This window comes from Carassius carassius, chromosome 42 (assembly GCF_963082965.1).
Source record: "Carassius carassius chromosome 42, fCarCar2.1, whole genome shotgun sequence".
Classification (NCBI taxonomy): Eukaryota; Metazoa; Chordata; class Actinopteri; order Cypriniformes; family Cyprinidae; genus Carassius; species Carassius carassius.
Window position 1 is genome coordinate 22,211,467 of NC_081796.1, and position 15,863 is coordinate 22,227,329.

General features: G+C 38.3%; 1 protein-coding gene across 2 annotated transcripts; it reads right to left on the reverse strand.

Annotated features, from left to right (window-relative positions):
• Positions 1 to 281: 281 nt before the first annotated feature.
• Positions 282 to 15,610, reverse strand: LOC132124203 (polypyrimidine tract-binding protein 2-like). Of its 2 annotated transcripts, none has more exons than XM_059535114.1 (14): positions 15,457 to 15,610; positions 14,368 to 14,395; positions 7,924 to 7,993; positions 7,240 to 7,424; positions 6,985 to 7,125; positions 6,022 to 6,144; positions 5,743 to 5,853; positions 5,417 to 5,615; positions 4,419 to 4,534; positions 3,565 to 3,598; positions 2,409 to 2,501; positions 1,821 to 2,037; positions 1,659 to 1,736; positions 282 to 1,556 (listed from the first exon to the last, which is right to left on the reverse strand). In XM_059535114.1, the coding sequence occupies exons 1-14, from the start codon at positions 15,462 to 15,464 to the stop codon at positions 1,427 to 1,429; spliced, it is 1,533 nt and encodes a 510-aa protein (XP_059391097.1). In that variant the 5' UTR covers positions 15,465 to 15,610; the 3' UTR covers positions 282 to 1,426. The 2 variants fall into 2 exon arrangements, with proteins under 2 accessions (XP_059391097.1, XP_059391096.1); XM_059535113.1 differs by having other exon boundaries at positions 5,405 to 5,615.
• Between the last annotated feature and the right edge of the window lie 253 nt (positions 15,611 to 15,863).

The following is a 15,863-nucleotide window of genomic DNA, read 5'->3' on the forward strand; positions in this document are numbered from 1 at the left end:
GCTGAAGCACATGAACGTGATACAGAATTAGGTGTTAACTAAAAGGATCAACTAAAAGGCAAAGCAATTTCATATCCAGGAAAGATGGATGGGTCACACGCAAAAGGATTTACAGGGTGAGAAATTGTGTTTTTAACACTTTGCTTGCAAAACAAATCAGTTCTGCCAAAATTATTGACACTTCAAACTTCCTGAAGCTTTTTCCCACCCTGGAAGTGAACAAAACATCAGAACCATTAAAAGGAGTGGAGGGTGGCAGAGACAGAGAGAGAAAGCGAATGCTGAACTACACAAGTGTTTATTGAGCATGCTACAGATAAAAGCAGAAAACAGGAAAGAGAAAGAGAAATCAACACACAACCAAGTCAAATCGTCCCGCTTTTGTTAGAAAAAGTCTTTTAATTGTGCCACATCCAAAACTATGCCGAATCATACATTCCTACAGAAGTTTAAAAAAATACAAAATAAAACAAAATAGACAAGATCTTTTTGTCCCTCTAATAAGTCATAGTGTAGATTGCCTATCAATGTTATTAATTTTCCCAACTCTTCTCATAAGACTTTCTTTGAGTCTTCTCTCTTCTGAAAAGCAAACTAAAATGCTCAATCTTGGAGTAAATGAAGACTATAGGCACATAAACTTTGGTCCCTTCCACTGTAGTTGTCTTTCCAAATCACACAAAGAAGTGATTTCCAATCCATGCAACACTAGGAATAAAGATGCACCAGTTGGTACATGCAGAAAAAAAGCATAACCTTCCACTTAGGATAAAGACAACGCACATAGATAAAAGAAAAGCTAAGATCAAATGGTGTAAATTGAGCAAAATGTCAAATAAAAAGGTTTCTTTCTCGTTTCCCTTCAAATAACATAAGGTTTTACTGGATTGATGGGCTGAGAATTGGCCTAACATCTCATAATGACCATCACTGGAATCACAGGTTTATTTACAATTCTTAAATTGAAATGTCACAGACATTAGGAACTGAAAAAAACAACAACAAAAAAAAACATCCAAGAGGCTTTCATCAAACATTATACGGATCAGACGCAAAAGGAAAAAAATGTTTTTGTCTTGACCAAACTTACTAATATCACACTCAGAGGACTGCTTGGGTTTGAGAATATGAAGTATGAAAAGATTAATTTAGGTTTTGTAAGGCACGTTCTTTTTGGTTTATTATAAGAGGTGCAGACACCACAACACCTTTCCGCCACTGAAGAGGTTAAGTGTCAGAGCGCTGACAACAGGGAAACGGGGTAAAAAATGACCTTGAAAACAGTCACAATATTTCCTTCTTTCAATAGCTTCTTGTGGAATGAAACTTGGGAAAAGAAACTCTTGAAATTGTGGTCCCCAGTGCATTTAAACAGTCAACAGGTAACGCTAGAAAAGCAGTTGGGAGCAAGACCTCTCGGGTTGCTTTAGATGGTTGATTTGGAGAAGGAGACCTTCAGGTGGTGGTTATTACCCATGCTGTAATTGTGGAGGTCGATGAGGCATTGAATAGCTTCCTCGATGGTTGTCATCTGAATTAGAGCCATTTTATGATCTCTGCAGAGATAAAGGCCAACAAAAATGGTCACACAAATGAAAGAAAAGACAAAAGCATCTTTAGATGTAAGTCTGTCAAGAGCTGAACGTTGACAGACTTACTGGAAAAACTTAAAAGCTTTCACAGTGCCACCGGAGTTGGAGAACAGGACTCGGAGGTCTTCTTCAGTTATGTCTTGCCTTCAAAACATGACAGAAAAATGGCTTAGCCCCCCGACGACTGACACAAAGATTGACAAGTGCCGAATAGAGCTTTTTACTCACGGGATGTTTGACAGATGCAGCGTGGCAGAAGGAGGGAAAATGTTCTGGAAGTTCTTGGAGCCGGGCTTTTTGAAACGATGCAGAGGTGAGTTTGTAAAGTCTTTCGTGAGACCCTGGTCATCTAAACCGTCCCTCGGTAACTGAACGGTTTGGTGCTTCGACATCGTAATGCGAATGATCTTTGAATACATCTTCTGACCATTTAGATGGCTCATCGCTGAGGCACATCCAAACAAACAAAGAGAAATGAGAAGGAGACACATGAGAAGTTTTTGATCAAAAAATATAGTAAAAACAGTAATTATTACTAACATATAAAATTACTTTTCTATTTGAAAATTTCATTTATTCTTGGGATGGCAAAGCTGAATTTTCAGCAACCATTACTCATTAAGAAATAATTCTAATATGCTGCTGCACAAGAATGATGTCTTATTCATGTTGATAACAGTTTATATCTGAGGAGATCGTACTCATTTTTGAGACTTTGATGAAAAGAAAATGCAAAATACTAGCATTTATTTGAAATAGAAATCTTCTGTAACACTATAATGAATAAAAGTGGAATGTTTCAGTATGCAGTCTTACCAAGCTGAGCCTGGTTCATATCGGCCATCTGTATCAGTGCGCTGTCTTTCTTATTAAAAAGAATCTTCACACGCTGCACGTCCCCATAAACCCCTGCGAACAGAGCAGCCAGCAGCCGGAGAGGAAACGAAAGAGGGAGGAAAGAGTAAGAAGTGAGACTCAGAGAGTGGAAAGACAGACTGATAGACTCACAGAACATTCATGGAAATGGCGAAAACTAATCACAACCTGACAAGAAGACTCGGATATATACACCCTCAAATTCAAAAGGAATTAAGAACTAAGAAGGAACATAAATACTGTGCAAACTTAACCAAAGATCACGTGCACTGAAACAAATTAAATACTTCAAAAGGCTCAAAGTAAAAAAAAAAAAAAAAAAAAAATGGCAAAAGACTTTTACTCTAAAAGCCAATTAATGGTAATGGTTTAAAGTCAACATGAAATGGCATTCACAATCCATTTTATTTCCATAATGTTATGTACTTCCAAGAACATTCAACAGGAAAAAGTACGTAGGGCTGGATTTGACATTTATCCATTTGGAATTGATTAATAAAAAGTGGATGTTCTATGCTACAACAGAGCCGGATTATGAGTTTGCAGTTGATTAAAGTACTACACCATAACCAGCACCCAGTTTTGAGGCAAAAAATTCATGTGAAGTACACTGCTATTATGACATGAAAGAGCCATTATATTGTAACCTTTCTTAAGTTAACTACTAACTAATTTCTGCATTAACTATTTGTAACATTTTAGAGAAGTAGCCTCAAAAATTACTAAACTAGTTCACTAATAAAAATAGTTCACTACCAAAAATAAGTCAATAGATTAAACCAATAACTGATATTTTTAATAAATACTTAAATTTCTTTCCACTTAATTTATATAGAATTTTTTTAGATCTTTAATATATAGAATTACAGGTCAAAATACAAATAAAAAGCGTAAAAAGTGGTCAAATTTATGTTGAACACTTGGCACTAGGCATAAAAGAAAACTATTGGTCAATATCTACAGGAGCATGTTATAATGAAGTCATCTAGGTAAATTTTCATTTCATGTTGACTTAAATAATAATAATAAAAAAAATCACATGAATAATAAGAATAACAGAAACGAAACAAAAAAAGTAGAGCTAACAAGAACATACCGAAGAGGGTAAACAGACTGTGGGGCGTAACCATCTTTAGAAGGAGAGAGGAGCAAGCGGACAGAGAGAAGAGTCGAGGAAGAGCAGAGATGAACAGATCATCCATAACGGAGGGTGGTTCCCGCAGAATGGTGAAGTGGTCATGGATCATGGTTCAGGGCGGTTAATTGGGGGGTCCGAAGTTTTGTTCAAGCAAAAAAAAAAAAAAAACATGAATAACGAGGTGTGGTCAAGGCGTGGCAAGAAGAACAGATATGAGGGGAGAAAAAAAGACAGAGAGAAAGACAGGATGGAAGAGAGGGACAAAATCAAAATAGAGAAAAATGGGGAAGCGAATGCAGAATATAAATGAAGGGGTGGGGTGGGGGGACAAAAAATATATAATACAGGTCAGTACACAGGAAATGCAGGAGTTTGGTCAGAGAATGGCTGCTTTATGCATTTCTACATTGTAAAAGCAAATAAATGTGCCAGATGTAGTTACCCAGTACCAGGATAAGGATACATTCATACTAAAAAATAAAAAGGAGCATCTGATAATGATAATAATGAATAATAATAAAGTTTTTAAGAGGCATGCAGGAGATTGAAGACCAGGAGAAGCTGATCACAGTTTCAAGCATTTGACTCACAGAGTTTTACCCCAGTTCTTTGTGATTGCCATGCTTGTGTAGACATGAAAACCACCTTTTAAAGTTATGGTGTGGACAGACAAAACTATAGGACTAAACCTTACAGAGGAAGTGGCATTTTCTAGGAGTCTTAACATGTAACATGGCATGACATGACAAACAGAAATATGTAAATGTGAAGCAGAGGTTGAGATACACTGTACAGTGTAACAGTATACTGACCTCTTCGTTTAGATTGCTAACGAGCAGCACTCCGCTAGCCCCCGAGTGCCCGGACAGAGCAACTCTTCCAGCTGCAGCAGCGGCGGCAGCAGCCGCGCTCAATGGGCTCAGAGCACCTGCAATCACACAGGAAGGAAGAAATGGCCATTCTAGTCCAAAAACATGAACATACATAGAGAGAACTGCACAATTTGTAGGCCAATGCTGTATATTTAATAGGCAATCATTCAGCCAACTTTAACTGTAGAGAAAAGTTGAAGAAAGTGTCCTAGTCATCATCTCATGTCTACCTAAGCTGTGCCAGCCAATAAAACCGGAATTACACACAGGTAACACATATTAGTTCTTCGTCCTGATGTGAGAGGGACCAGGTTAAGACCATGTGGGATTTTAAAACCTAATCATTTTAAGCCTAATATCAATAAAATACCTGCTTGATTACGTGGCAGGGGAAATGTCAAATTGCATTTTAAATTAAGAGGCCTTATGAGTAGATCTCTGAGAAAAGGTCAATCAAGGCGCTCAGAGACACCGGCCTTCCTGACATTTTACAGTACTTAAGAGCACATTCTAATTCATAAACACAGCTTTACATTTTCATTTTCTCACCATTCAGACAAGCTGAGTTAAATCAATGATGCTGATTAAAATACTGTCCCCATTCAGTGGCACTCAGAATCAATCACGTTATGAAGAAATTATGGTTTCGGCTCACAAATGAACTGAGAACCAATGGCCATTTTGTCTCCTTGGGTACTCATCAGACAAATGTTTTGGGTAGTTGCATCACATCTTGCTATTTTTATTAAGCATCTCACGCCACAAGCATCACATTTAAGACATTGGTGAAGCTAAAATGGTCCTCTAAAATACGACATCTTGTATATAGTATGGATCTGGACTGGTTTGCAACGAGGGTGCATTTGGGCATGTGAATGAAGACAACAAACACTAAAATAGATAGTAATAAAAAAAGAGGCAAGTACCTGGGATCTTACCGAGCAGGGAAGTGGAATCTTTACCCAGGGCAGAAATCACAGTGGGATCCAGAGCGGGCTGCCCATCCCCAGCAGGAAGCTCCGGCCTTGTGTAGTCCCTGCTCTTATCGTTATTATATTTTACATTCAGGTTGACGAGTTTAGAGTAGTCTATTCGAAGGGTGCAGCAGGCGTTGTATATGTTCTGACCATCTAGAGCCTAGAACAAAAGAGAAAAAGACAGAAAAAAAGAACAAGGAGAGATAGACAGAAAGAAAGAATGTGTCGTCTTCGTAGGGCACTAAAAACTTGCTTTTCACATCATCTTCCGCTGAGAGCAAACCCACCACTTTAGCTTGCTGCGCATTGGTTGGATCGCTGTACTGCAACAGGGCCTGAAACTGATTGTTCTTGGTGAATGTGATGATTTTCATGACGGTGCCAAACTTTGAGAAGATCTATTGACAGAGAAAGCAGAGCATTGAGGGGAGCTATCAACAGAGGGGAAAAGACATTACAAAAAAAAAAAAAACAGCATAATTAACACACAGCATCAACAGGACATACATTTTTCACCAATGTAAACTCTCAATAAAAGGGCTGATCCAAACATTGGTGTCCCCTACCTGCTGCAGCACATCAAGGGTGACGGGGTAAAACATGTTATCAATGATTATCCTCAGCACTGGACTGGAGGCCATACCACCACCATCGCTAGAGTTAGACCCTGATGTGAGAGTCCCACCTGACTGGAGATCAGACACAAGCACTATTTTAACATATATAATGGGAGATGTCCATACCTCATAGCAGCTAATTTTTCCCAAAAAATACACAATTTAAACAAAGAAACGGTCAGAATTACATGCAAAGTAACCAACAACATTTTGTTTTATTACAACAACAAAGCAATATCAAAAAATACAAAACTGTTAAAGAGTTTGGGGGGGAGGGGGGTTCAATTTTTTTTTTTAAGAAATCTATACTTCTTTTGAGCAAGGATACATTAAATTTATAAAAAGTAACAACAAATAGATTTATTATTTGTACTTTTCCACCATTTCAAAGTATCCTTCATTTATTATCAATTTTTCCATAAAAATATTAAGGAGCGCATCTGTTTTCAAAATTGAGAATAATAAGAAATATTTATTGAGCACCAAATCAGCATATTACAATAATTTCTAAAGGATCATTACTGAAGACTGAAGAAATGACTGCTGAAAATTCAGCTTTGCAATCACAGGAATAAACTGCATTTTAAAATATTAAAATCGTAAATTATATTTATAATACTTAGGAACAATATTTCACATTATTACTGTTGTTACTGTATTTCTTATCAAATGGCATATTCTTAAAATATTCATTTTAAAAACCTTACAGACTCCTTATCCTTTGAACAGTAGTGTAAATTTCCGTGCACACTATAAATAGCAGAATATATATTAATTGACTATTCTGCCCAAAACAAAATCTCACTTTTCCAAAATCTGGTCAGCATAGTTGGATTTTAAAGATCAAAAATGTTCTGATTGGCTGTCCCTTGAAATATTTACATTTTCAAGAAAAGTTAGGTCATTTGTTACCTGGTTTGAATTGTCGGTCTTCAGTTCTTTGTGATTTGAGTACTGTATGTAGACTGGCACACTACGGATGTGAGGTGTCACAGCTGAGTAATAATTGACCATTGTCATGGCAGCTTCCTCTGTGCTTAGCTCCAGAAACGCCTAAGACAAAGACGATTTCAGTGACGAGGTAAGATGAACTCAGTGGACTTAAAACTGTTAGTCGGACCAGAAATAGCAAATCTCTTTCAAGACTATTTCAGCTTGCCCACGCACCTGGTTTTTGCCTTTCAGTGTGAGGATATTGGTGACCTTTCCGAAAGGAAGCCCCAGGGCAATGATCTCTGTTTCCGAGACATCGTTAGGTAACTTTCTAATGTGAAGAACACGGGATAGTTGGGCATCGCCGACTCTGTCTTCAACTCGAAGTTTTTTGCTGTCACTACCGTTGGATGTCGCATCTGCCAAAAGTGGACAGAAAGAAGACATTATACTGGGGATAAAGAGAACACATTTTAAAGGAAAAATGTTGAACCATATTGCCAACATCAAGTTAAAAGATGCAGATTTTTAATACTCAGCCAGGACTGAAAGTGTGTCTAAACTGCACTTTAAGTTTCTCTTCTATTACATTTCACACTACATTTCCGATTGAGATCCTTAATTGAAAGAATCCAAGTAACAAAGCTTCCCTTAATTGGGTAAAGTCTTTCCTCTACTGAATGGGATATTGAAATCTATTGCTGGAGAAGCTGTAATAAGATGCAGATAATCGCAATTCCGGTCACATGCTTTTAAGAGTGGGTGCCCACCTACAGGAAAGCGTAAAGTTATTCCCAGATAGGATCTTCTCAGATCAGATTTCCCACTGAAACATCTGTTATAATTGGATTATTTTAATGCTGTTCACGGTTGTGAAAACTGTATATTTTGGAAAGGGGGGAAGTCAGGAACACTTACCGCTTATACTGCTCAGCCCAGAACTGGGGCTGTTATACATGCTGCCGGCCAGCAGCTCATCTGATCCTCTCTGCGGAGAAACACAAAGAGAAAACTAAAATCCTGCTCTACAATAAAGATGTCCTCCTTTCACAATCCCCTCAACCAAACAATGAAATACAGCTCTCTGCGGACAGCTTAAGGAATCACAGCACATAAAACACACGTCCACACGCTTCTGCCTTTCCGCCTTATTTTTCTAGATTGTTGCTTTAATCTTGTTGAGTCTAAGATGTCAGATGCTGTCATCTCTTCCTGAGCTGCCCACGTTCCCGAAGGGCCCTGGCGCGATCAGGCCACCGCTTGAAGTGCAGCTAAAAGTGACGGATGGGACAGCAGGCAAATGGTGAATGTCGCAAAACAAACTTCCTAATAGGATCATCTCAGGTCCTGCCTTCCAAAAATTCCACCGAATGGTTCTTTATGAACGCTGCTTTTACGGCGCCACTGAAGTCGCTGCCGAGCCTGCCTTCTGGGCATCGACACGACAAACAATCAAGAGAATGGTGAAGTTTCACAACGAAACGACCGAAAGCAGAAGAATGCATTAAGAGATGGCAAGGTCTTTACAGACAAGCCTCAGCATCAAAGCTGATTAGAACAGACGGGAAAAAAGCAGGTCTTTAAAGCAATAAGATCAAATGCTTCTTTTTCCACCTGCTTTCCCAGAAAGATTGTCTAACATTGTTTTTCAGGGAGGAAAATTCTGTTGTTGGCAAACAAAACGAGTTAAAAGGCCTGTGTTCAGAAGTCATCTCTTGAAAAGAATAAGTTCTTCTCTAACTATCCTGGACATAAACTGCCCCCATTCAATAACTACCAGGCTAATTTTTTGAAAAGCGGAGATGGAGACCTGTAACAGGCCTGTGTCTAATATATAAGGGACAATTCTACATTTCCACAAAACACTTTTCTTTCAACGACAAAGAATCAGCTACATAATAATATCCAATAATGCACTTTAATGGCTTGGCAATTCTTTGTCCATTCAAAAACAAATAATGTTTGCATCACCCAAGGCTTCTTTGTCTTTTTTCATGTGGCTTTGATGCCACACAATACGCAAATAAGTTTAAAAAAATAAGAGGGGAAATTAATGCCAAACCTTGTGAAGACAAATTATGTTCCTGACAGCAATACTAAAAAAAGCATATATTGTATTTTTGAATGAGGTGACAGAGACATTGGCAAAGACATACTCCAGGCTACAGCTTGCAAGTCCAACAGGACAGCAAAAAATTAAAGACAAGCCGACACCATCCTTCTAACTTTCAGTGACGCAAATTTATTAAGGTCAGTACTAGTAGTCTACCACCAAAAAATAAGGGAATAGTAAATATCTTAAATAAAAAGAATTGGTTGTAGATCCCATTCTGGCTGTTAATGGTTACTATTCAAAGTCTGCCAATGTTTGGATGAACCAAGAATAAGAAAGAGTGAGATAGCAGCAGCATTGGTTATCACTGTGTAGGTCTGAGATAATCACCAGGGCTTGACAATAAGGGGCCAGCCAGCATGAAAGACGCTTGGGACAGTTGAAGAATTTGTCACTTGCCAGATCGGGCCACTGCTGCGTCGTCACAAATGTTTATAATTTGAATGTGTTTTTAAGGCTTGCTAATTTAAAAAATACAAGTGATTTTAAAGCATTCAAGGCGCAAACTATATACAGAACTCGTGCATTGCGTTTTGTGTGACAATGCCTGAGGACCGAATTGAGATTCTTTCAGTGTCTTCTGGCGCTTGGACAGACAAATACATACAAAATTATCTCAAAATACCCATCTTGGGGAGTAACTTTGTAGCTTTAATAGTGATTCCTCTATATTTTATTTACACATTGGATACTAGGGCTGTGTATCACCAGCAAAGTCACGATATGATACGTATCACGATACAGAGGCCACGGTACGATACGTATTATGATACAGGACTGCACTGAATTTTACCTCGGTAGAATTTAGTAAAACAGCTGTTTATGAAACACTGCATACTTTAGGGCCAGTGCTAACTATAAGCAGTTGACCTCTGCAATATGAAGGGCCTCCATAACTGTACCACAGTACAATATAGGTAATAGCATATATTCAACTTTTACATTGGGCACTCCCCACCAGGTACAACATTCTGATTGTTTGCATTTTGTTTTTAAGCCCATAAATAATAATTTACTCATCCTAATGAATTTATATTTTAATGTACTCATATCTTAAAATCATCTTAACATTGATGGTAGGTTATCATTGCACAAATTAATCCACTCTCTACTTTTTAAAAAATAAAATTAAGCGTTCTAAACCAATGCACTTAATAATCAATAATCTTCTGTATCTTATGCACACACGCGCTCCGTCACTCACACAGATCACGCTTTGCGTGCAATCAGACATTCAGGAACAATCTTTTTAGCACTGCCCCGCATATTTTTATAAAATATAAATAGCTTAATCGCTCAAGAGCTAAATTATCTTTCTAAACATGGTGTTAAAATTAAAGCCACAGCTTCACTGTTAATAGAGAAATGCGGCAAAACGGAATTATTCATACGTGCACAGCCTCTCTCCTCTTTCTCTCTCGTGTAAATAAACACTTGATGAATTACAATGTTCTGAGAATAGAATATTGAAGAGGAGATCGCTTAACTGTAAGCTAACAGGTGTTTTCAGAAAGCAAGTGTGTTTATAGTGGAAAGAGAGCGCGTGCACAGGGTTGCAGGTTGACAAAGATAAGTAACACACTTAACAAATATTTACATATTGCGCAATGTTTCGGGGATAACATCTCTTCATATCAGCGGTTGTGTTCCTCTAAGGCCAGATTCAACCTTGTTGTAGCTTACATACAGTCGTGGCCAAAAGTTTTGAGAATTACATAAATATTAGTTTTCAAAAAGTTTGCTGCGAAACTGCTTTTAGATCTTTGTTTCAGTTGTTTCTGTGATGTACTGAAATATAATTACAAGCACTTCATACGTTTCAAAGGCTTTTATCGACAATTACATGACATTTATGCAAAGAGTCAGTATTTGCAGTGTTGGCCCCTCTTTTTCAGGACCTCTGCAATTCGACTGGGCATGCTCTCAATCAACTTCTGGGCCAAATCCTGACTGATAGCAACCCATTCTTTCATAATCACTTCTTGGAGTTTGTCAGAATTAGTGGGTTTTTGTTTGTCCACCCGCCTCTTGAGGATTGGCCACAGAATTGTGAGTGAGCCCACTCCCTTGGATGAGAAGCAACCCCACACATGAATGGTGTCAGGATGCTTTACTGTTGGCATGACACAGGACTGATGGTAGCGCTCACCTTTTCTTCTCCGGACAAGCCTTTTCCAGATGCCCCAAACAATCGGAAAGGGGCTTCATCAGAGAATATGACTTTGCCCCAGTCCTCAGCAGTCCATTCACTATACTTTCTGCAGAAGATCAATCTGTCCCTGATGTTTTTTTTGGAGAGAAGTGGCTTCTTTGCTGCCCTTCTTGACACCAGGCCATCTTCCAAAAGTCTTGGCCTCACTGTGTGTGCAGATGCGCTCACACCTGCCTGCTGCCATTCCTGAGCAAGCTCTGCACTGGTGGCACTCCGATCCCGCAGCTGAATCCTCTTTAGGAGACGATCCTGGCGCTTGCTGGACTTTCTTGGACACCCTGAAGCCTTCATTACAAGAATTGAACCTCTTTCCTTGAAGTTCTTGATGATCCTATTAATTGTTGATTTAGGTGCAATCTTAGTAGCCACAATATTCTTGCCTGTGAAGCCATTTTTATGCAACACAATGATGGCTGCATGCGTTTCTTTGCAGGTAACCATGGTTAACAATGAAAGAACAATGATTCCAAGCATCACCCTCCTTTTAACATGTCAAGTCTGCCATTCTAACCCAATCAGCCTGACATAATGATCTCCAGCCTTGTGCTCGTCAACATTCTCACCTGAGTTAACAAGACAATTACTGAAATTATCTCAGCAGGTCCTTTAATGACAGCAATGAAATGCAGTGGAAAGGTTTTTTTTGGGGATTAAGTTAATTTTCATGGCAAAGAAGGACTATGCAATTAACTGATCACTCTTCATAACATTCTGGAGTATATGCAAATTGCTATTATAAAAAATTAAGCAGCAACTTTTCTATTTATTTATGTAATTCTCAAAACTTTTGGCCACGACTGTATTATGCTCTATTCATTATTTTTTAGAAACCTTGCACTTTTCCCCTCAATTTTAAATGGTGTTCTTGTATCCAAATTAAGCACTGTCCACTGCTGTGCACGTGCCACAATATCGATACAGGGCCAGCACTAATATTTTGAACACAGCACTACTGGATACTGATGCACCAATCGACTGGCCATTTTTTTGCACACAAACTGCACTGTAATAATTTTCCAAAATGTCATTTGTGTGGAAATACTATGAAGCATGTAAACAGCAGTTAACAGAGGCCTTTAACGTAGTGTTAATAAGCGCAGTGCTGCTTTCTGTACAGCGGTAACCAAGGAAACACTGTATCGCTGCTGTTCCATAAGCGCCACCTATTGTTAGAGAGTGGATTTGTGTCTCATTCAGTCCGTCTGATGTTTTTCCTAAAGAATAATTTAATGTGTATCTTTGTTATATATTTATGTGTTGTTGCTTGTGATTGGTTCATGTTTTCTTTTTAACTGACTGTTAATTTGTCTTAAATAATAGAGCTTTTTATTTGTTAGGCTTGTAGTGTTTAGTTTGGTATCAAAATTAGAATCAGGGGCAGTGAAAATATTGGCAGGGCAAGTAAAATTTGAACCACTGGCTCGACCGGCCATCAGAAAAAACCCATAGCGTTGAGACCTGATCACAATTACTGTTCATTATTAATTCCAACCAGACACTGCCATTGATGATTCGCAAATTTAAGTGAATACGGCATGAAATGCACATAGTGTGAGGGCTCAAAATTCACTTTCATTTATCATCCTACATAATGTCATATTTTAGAAACATTTACTGAAATTATGAAACATTTGGGTTAATCAACAATTAATAGGATCATCAAGAACTTCAAGGAAAGAGGTTCAATTCTTGTAATGAAGGCTTCAGGGTGTCCAAGAAAGTCCAGCAAGCGCCAGGATCGTCTCCTAAAGAGGATTCAGCTGCGGGATCGGAGTGCCACCAGTGCAGAGCTTGCTCAGGAATGGCAGCAGGCAGGTGTGAGCGCACAGTGAGGCCAAGACTTTTGGAAGATGGCCTGGTGTCAAGAAGGGCAGCAAAGAAGCCACTTCTCTCCAAAAAAAACATCAGGGACAGATTGATCTTCTGCAGAAAGTATATTGAATGGACTGCTGAGGACTGGGGCAAAGTCATATTCTCTGATGAAGCCCCTTTCCGATTGTTTGGGGCATCTGGAAAAGGCTTGTCCGGAGAAGAAAAGGTGAGCGCTACCATCAGTCCTGTGTCAAGCCAACAGTAAAGCATCCTGACACCATTCATGTGTGGGGTTGCTTCTCATCCAAGGGAGTGGGCTCACTCACAATTCTGTGGCCAATCCTCAAGAGGCGGGTGGACAAACAAAAACCCACTAATTCTGACAAACTCCAAGAAGTGATTATGAAAGAATGGGTTGCTATCAGTCAGGATTTGGCCCAGAAGTTGATTGAGAGCATGCCCAGTCGAATTGCAGAGGTCCTGAAAAAGAGGGGCCAACACTGCAAATACTGACTCTTTGCATAAATGTCATGTAATTGTCGATAAAAGCCTTTGGGTTTGGGTTTGGGTTAATGACTCATGGGTTAAATCAGCCTGCCTTAAATATGACATGTTAAAGTGGAAATTTAGGGTGGAAATACTATTGCATTATATTTAATCATCATGTACATCATCATCATCATCAATATCAATATTATATTGCCAAAATGCAATATTTAAAATGGCTGGTTCCATACAAAACGAATAGAAGAAAGTAATATTTTAAATTTTTGCACAATATTATTGTATATAATGCCATGCTTTTACAGGTGGATCTTTATTAAGCTTAATAGCAAATCTGACACTTTAACTGAAAAAAGCAATTATTTGTATAGCAATAATCAAATGACAAATTTGTATTTGAGACAGCCCTATCGCAGAGTAATTATTGAATTTTTTATCGTAAAAAATACCCTGGTTTACCACACTGCTCTGGTATCTATGGGGTCAAATTTCTGTTGTGGTTTCCACTTGGTCTCACCACTGCAACAGGCGGACATCTATTAAAAACTAAATTACAAAACATTATGATCATATTCATAGTAATGCATGTTGTGCTGATTTGCCTTTGTCAAGTTGCTATTGCACTGCAAAATCCTTCATGAGTTTACTTTAGTAACTACAGATCCATCCACCCATCATCCAAAATACATACCGCACAAAGGATACTGAAAACAGTGTTTACCTTTACACCAACTGCGACATCACCAATTCTGTTGAAAACACAAAGTGATATTTGATCAGACACACTAAACATGTTAATTCAGTTAATGTAAATTCAGGAATAAAAAAGAAAGGGAGGGCTAGAAATTCTTTAATCCGAATATTTTTAAACCCCCTCCATTATATGACAACAAATTAAGCTGATGAACATTTCAGTATTTGATTTACTTATCCCACTCTTCCTCCAGCAGGCCAGAAATGCATGTATAAATGCTGTCTAGGTAGGCTGCTTACTAGGCTTGAAGTTCAAAAAGGATGTTTCAAGCAAATTCAATTTTGAGGCTAAAATACTGTTTTAAGGATGCAGGTCACTAGGTTATGAGACTTAGATGCTCAAAGATGAAAATGAGTAAGGCAGATCACTAGGTTTCGGCATTAAGATGTCCAAAAATGCAATTTGGGTAACGTTAGGCAGGTTATGGGACTATAATGTCCAGAGTGCTGTCTAGGTAACAACCAGCTCCCTAGGTTTTGACACACAGCCGTCTGATGCTAGTTGGTTAACCAGAACTTTATAAGCATTAAGACGTTTCTCCTATTTGAATGCAAATTGACACATTATATAAACACTGAAAGATTGTTTTATTTTATACATTTTATGATGGTAAAAAAGCGAACATGAAATCATATAATTACAACCTAAATGAGGTCCACTGGGGAATTACATCATATGCCAGCACATTAATATATTAATTATAAATAAAACTATTTAAAAGACTCGCTCAATTAAACTCCCGTTTAATCTTGTGTGCACAACGTGAGCAAACACACAGCTAGTGAGGCTAACCTGCTAGCACATGCTTGCTGTTTTTGGACTCGTTTTTGTAGTTTACTTATTGGAATTCTTGCGATTTTTCTTGCTCTTGGCATGTCATACAAGACAATACAACCGTTACAAAAAATATTATGAAACAACGGTTGTTTAAGTTTTGACCACGCTAGCGTGTTAGCAGCGTTAGCATTCCAGCAAGTGTGAAACTCTTCTAATTCGTATTTAAATTATTAATTTATACATTTTTACACATAAATGAAGAGCGCATTTAATGCTCACCCGTCCATTTCTGGTGATCTGTGTAAAAATGAACCAGCTGAAGAGTTTCTGTGTGTGTGTGTGTTATTCCTCCTCACTGGCTTTAGCTGAGACACAAAACACACACACACACACACACACAAGTGACAAAATGGAGGCGGAAACAGACAAGAGGAAACACACACACACACACACACACCTACTGTAAACATACACTACATATGAGATACACACCCAATGTAAACTCAAACACCATTTACTGCAAGCATGTAATATCTAAAATAATACAGTTAATATTAAGCACACCCATACACGCCTACTGTAAAAAAAAAATTTTTAAGCAGTAAAATGTAACAGGACCTAGAAGTTTTAAGAGCTGGTCCTTTAAATCTCAGGAGATCTCTGTGTTGTAGTTTTTCCTCAAATGG

Bases quoted from the DNA above. Each gene is read 5' to 3' on its own strand.
- LOC132124203 (XM_059535113.1), bottom strand. The intron at 7,994-14,367 runs GTAAACACTGTT...GTTTCTCCGCAG, and splicing joins ATGTCGCAGTTGGTGTAAAG to AGAGGATCAGATGAGCTGCT. The intron at 7,425-7,923 runs GTAAGTGTTCCT...CACTTTTGGCAG, and splicing joins TGGGCTGAGCAGTATAAGCG to ATGCGACATCCAACGGTAGT.